Raw genomic sequence first — 4,971 nt, forward strand, 5'->3', positions numbered from 1 at the left:
AACTTGAGAAGTTGACAATTACATATTTGACTTGACTATTACCGTGCATTTACACCTACCAGGTTTTCCCTGGTACGATTGCCTGTGAAGTAACGTATTTGGGACGATCGCTAGGGGTAAATGCACGGTTACAAAGCACTGTCCTTACCGACGCAACTATTCTTTATTAATTTGATTATTCCTTTTTCAATTTTGCTTGATATGGTGAGAATTAAATGACTTTAATTAATTAAATTAAATTAAATAAAAGTTACACAAATATTGGGACTGTTCACTAATAATAGTTATACATTTCTTATCATTGATTAGTGACGGTGTAAATGATGAATTGGAATTTCAGTATTCTAGAAGGATCTATTCATTTTTTATTTGTTCCTTGATTCCTTGTCCTCTTATCTGATATATGCATTAAGCATTGTACCTTTTAGACCTGTTATACAATTATACTGAATTCATGATGGTGAGTTAATGGACATACACTTTCTTATGTCATATGTGGTCCTATCATAAAATAAAGGACAATTTTTACTTGATATATTAAAGTACTGAAGCTGTTATTGAAGCTATTTTGAGTAAATCTTGTTTATAGTACTGTAATGCATCCTTCCTTTAACCTTTTATGTTAGCCCATGAAGTATACTAGATACAAGATTATCTTTTCCTTTCGCTACTGTCATATTTACCTTGTACTCTTTGTCTTTTATTTTGCTTTTTATTGTGGATTAATTTATATATTTGGTTGTATACTTATTAAATTGGTTTATTTATGTAGTTATGATTTTTTTGTAATTATTAATTAACTGTTTCTCTATTTACTAATTTATTGAATTATTTTTTATTTACTTATTTTTTAATTATAATTTAAGTATTATGCCGTAATGGTCTTCAATTATGTAAGCTTGTGATCAATGTTTACAAGGTACAGGCATGATGTGCATACTGTTATTCCGATGTTTTGGAGGAAAATCTAGCTTAAAAAAATATTGTAATCTTATGATAAATTATTTGCTTACAATTTACAATTTGAAAGACTCACCAGTGAACAAGTGAACATAAAAAGGATATGATTGTCAACATTCGGTAGAAAATTCCCTCGTACGTATTTTCCACCCGTTTTCTTAATCCTTCCTACAGCTAGCCGTACCGCAGCAAGTGATCCTTTCGGTGTTGTCGGGTCGGTGTTGGAATTTACACCCCACCGGTTTGCTGCCTACGGTTCGGAAAAACCTGTCGCAAAGCAACGTTTAACCACCATTTTCCGTTCCCCCAATTTCGAAACGAACGCAACACGTGTTTGTGCGTACTGTTGGGATGGGAAGTTCCCAAACCCAACCCAAATGGGCAAGTGCTTCCCCTGGTACAACAGTTCACCGAGGGTACAGCATGTGAGAGAAAACCAATCACAATTCCTTCCCCTTTTTGAATATGGTTAAAATCTATGTGTCAATGTAATAACGGACAGCGATGACGGGATCGATGCGTGGGAAAAGTTGTTTTTCTCCCGAAATGCCCACATATTAGACGCATTACAGGATAAACGATTACAAAGGACTTCTTTGACTGTAAATAAATAATAAAAAAATAAGGATTCTCCCACATCTTACTGGTTGCGACAATCGGAACCGTGTTAGGACACTTGTTATCCAGCTTCAATCCTTACTATCCCTCGCCGGCCCCAAATGTGTTTGCGGTGTGGGAAATAAAATAAAAATTAAACAAAAAACTCTCCGTTGCGTGCCTGCTTGCATCTACACCTTCAAGCAGTGCACTTGCATCACCGTGTATCCCGGGAAAGGAGGGCTTATCCTGACGAGTTACGTTGTTGCAGGACACAACGGACACAACAAAACGCATCGTAAAGCAAAATAAAACACTCTTAAAAGAAGCGCCCAAACTCATCCCGAATCGCTCGCTCTCACGCACTCGGTTTCCCTTCCCTTTTTCGGGATAAAGGATAATGATCGATACCGAAACGGGATCGAATTGAAGGAATAGAAGCATCACGATTAAGCAAAAAAACACGTGCAACATATAAGTCCAAACCCCGTTGCAAAGGACATAAACAACAGCCGAGTGGTAGCAAAATAAAAATGAACCAAAAAAAACCATGCCCTTACCAGCGAATTGTAATACATTACCATTTTTCACAAACAAGAAAGAACAAAAGAAAAAAACCAAAAATAAAAAAGGGAATAAACCCACCGGTAGCCCAACAAAATCTGACCAAACGAGCGCTCCATTTCGATTACCGCTTTTACGGTGGGAAATTAATGCACACAAACTGCGCACCGCTAACGGGGATGCGGGGAGCGTGATGGAAACCGGCACAGAAATGCGTGCGAAGCGAGAGGGAAAATAACACCCGTAAATGAGTGCTCGCCGTGGCCCAAAAGGGAGTCTAATTGATCATGAATGAAAGCGATGGTGACGCGCCAGAGAGGAAAACGAAGGGGCAATTCGGCAGAAGGAATCGAAAACAACAACAACAGAAAAAAAAAAATCCGTTGATCCATTTTGCGTACTGTGACGAAGCTTGCACGTGTGCTTTTTTTTTTGGTTATCTTACGGAACCCGGTCTCGATCGCCGATCTTCCGAATTTTTCCCAGGCTCTGAATAGCGCAGGACCAAACAGGACACCCCCGGGGAGGTTTGCGATCCCAAGGAAGAGGAGGGGAGGGGGGGGGGGGGGGAAGGGGCGGAGGTAGCGTGAGGAAGGTATAAGATTGTGTTGTTGTCCTGTGCACTTAATGTTGCGGGGTTTTTATCTTCCGTGTTCCCACCAGACCCGATCATCGCCGATCGTCCTCATCATCTTCCTCATTGCCCGCAATCACTTGCCAGAAGGAGGAGAAAGAGCCCGAGCGAGACGATAAGAGAAGGACACAAATGCAGCATCCTTGTGCATGTGTGCGTGTGTGTGTGTGCGGACAGGGCAAGCGATAGCAGAACGGCACGAAGGGTACGAAGCGTTAACCCAAAAATATAATCACCCTCGCTAGCCATCTGTCCGCATTTTTAAAGGCTGCTGTTTTTCCAATGGTAAAAAGTGTCTGTGGGAAACTGTAAAAGATTTGAGTTCCCACGATTTCACGAAAAATCGCTTCGCTCCTTTTCTCCTCCTGGCAACACCCTGGCGACCATCTCCCCCGCCACCTGTATCGCCCACTGGCGTGGTGTTATTGAATTACGTGCAGGTCCTTTCCCAGCGCACGGCAACGGCAAATGTGTCGTCCTTTCCCTTTTTCGCCTCCTCCGCTTCGTGCCCCTTTCGGCGCGAAGGGAAGGGATTTGTTTCGTTGCGTTTTGTTGTTTGTTTCGCTTGTTCGCCGTTCTCAGATTCCATCCGATGCGTTCGGCTGTTCCCATGGAAAGCGGGAACACCTGCCTGCAACGGCGTGTCCTGATTCGTCCGTTCGCTTTTTCCCTTGCGCTGGTGTGTGCGTGCTGCACCCTCGCCGTACACTTGTGGCCGCCTGCATGTGTGTGCGGGAGGTGGTCGCTCCGCTATATAAGCACCGGGGCGACCCGAACTTCCACATCAAACGCACTCGATCAGCTCAGCAGCGAACAGCTCGCACAACAAACGTTCGATAGCAAACGATACGAAACACACAGTGTTTGACAAAAAAAAAAAAACGCTCAGCAAACAAGTTTGCAACACAACACCGTCAACGTGTGATAAGAGTGATCCAACCGCGAAGTTTACCTTGTGATAGCAAACCGCAAACAAAGCAACACAAAACCAGCAATGTATTCGTACGCCGTGAACAACGCTGCCTGCAGCAGCAACAACAGCATCAACGAGAACCGCTACAACAGCGAAAAGTTGGCCAAATCGTCGGCCGTCTACCGGCTGAAGAAGATCCTGAAGCCGCTGGTGACGCTCCTCAAGAGCAAAAGCAAAGCACAGTCAGTGAAGTCGTGCAGCGGCAACAGTGCCTACGTCGATCAGCGCCGCTCCATCGTCAGCTACATCGATGATTTCGACTGCGATTACGACAACTCTGCCAACGAGCGGCTCGAGGCGGAGCTGGTCGCGGAACTGGAACAGTGCCATGCCACCGATGCCGCCATCCTGGTGCTGGAGGATCAGCAACTGCGCCTGCAGCCGGTACTGCCCGAGGAGCTGTACGTGCCGGTGCACTTTGCCCGCACCGAGGCCGGCACCTTCTTCTGGACGACCATGCCGGCCCGGGAGGTCGACGAGGACCTGATACAACCGGCCCACTGCTACAGCGAGGAGCAACAGTACGCCCAGCAGGCGTACGGCGACCGTTGGGCACAAGCCTAAAGCCCCCAACGACGCCCAAACCCCGGTGACCGCCGTCTTCTACCCCACCTCCAGTGAACAACGCCGCGTGGGTGTGAGAAGCGGCAACAACAAACTCACGATCTCTTCCGCGTGCTTCTAGCAGCAGCACCGTTCCCCGTGCACCATCTTGCTTGCGTACGAGCCCAGCAAGAGGTTAGGTGCCCCCCCGCCCGGGGAGGGGAGCCCGAAATGGTACAGCTTTAATAGGTTTAGTTTAGGGTCAGTAGCTTTCATCCGTGGTTACTTGTGATAGTAGGGTTAAAACTGTCTTCCAACAACTTGTGATTGATCGACGTGTCTTCCAATTTTGTTCTTGTAAGCAAAATCTGATGAGATATTAAAAGAAATAATATACAAAACGACTAAAACAAAAAAAAAAACAAACCGTTTTATTATTGCTTTGGGGCTGGAAGGTGTTGGGGTGGGATTGTTTTCCTTTTCTTTTTTGTTGGCAGAGTTAAACAGGTTGCTGTGATGCAATTTGTCCGCATGCGTAGAGTATGGTGATGGTACGTCAGCACGGTAGCAACAGGTTGTTTACAAACAAATGCACGTTTTGTTGTGAATACGGTTCGTCTCCTGCGCGCTCGTTGGTGTCGTTTTGTTTGTATGGGAGCGAGCGCCTCGAAAGACTTCAATGAGCGTTCAAGCGATGATA

General features: G+C 45.2%; 1 protein-coding gene across 1 annotated transcript; it reads left to right on the forward strand.

Annotated features, from left to right (window-relative positions):
• The first annotated feature begins 3,749 nt into the window (after positions 1 to 3,749).
• On the forward strand, positions 3,750 to 4,292 carry LOC128706864 (enhancer of split malpha protein-like). The gene has a single exon (XM_053801807.1). The coding sequence runs from the start codon at positions 3,750 to 3,752 to the stop codon at positions 4,290 to 4,292; it is 543 nt and encodes a 180-aa protein (XP_053657782.1).
• The last annotated feature ends 679 nt before the right edge of the window (positions 4,293 to 4,971 follow it).

The sequence above is a fragment of the Anopheles marshallii genome, chromosome 2 (assembly GCF_943734725.1).
Source record: "Anopheles marshallii chromosome 2, idAnoMarsDA_429_01, whole genome shotgun sequence".
Taxonomy (NCBI): Eukaryota; Metazoa; Arthropoda; class Insecta; order Diptera; family Culicidae; genus Anopheles; species Anopheles marshallii.

Excerpts from the sequence above, each read along its gene's own strand:
- LOC128706864 (XM_053801807.1), top strand. The coding sequence starts at position 3,750 with ATGTATTCGTACGCCGTGAACAACGCTGCCTGCAGCAGCAACAACAGC.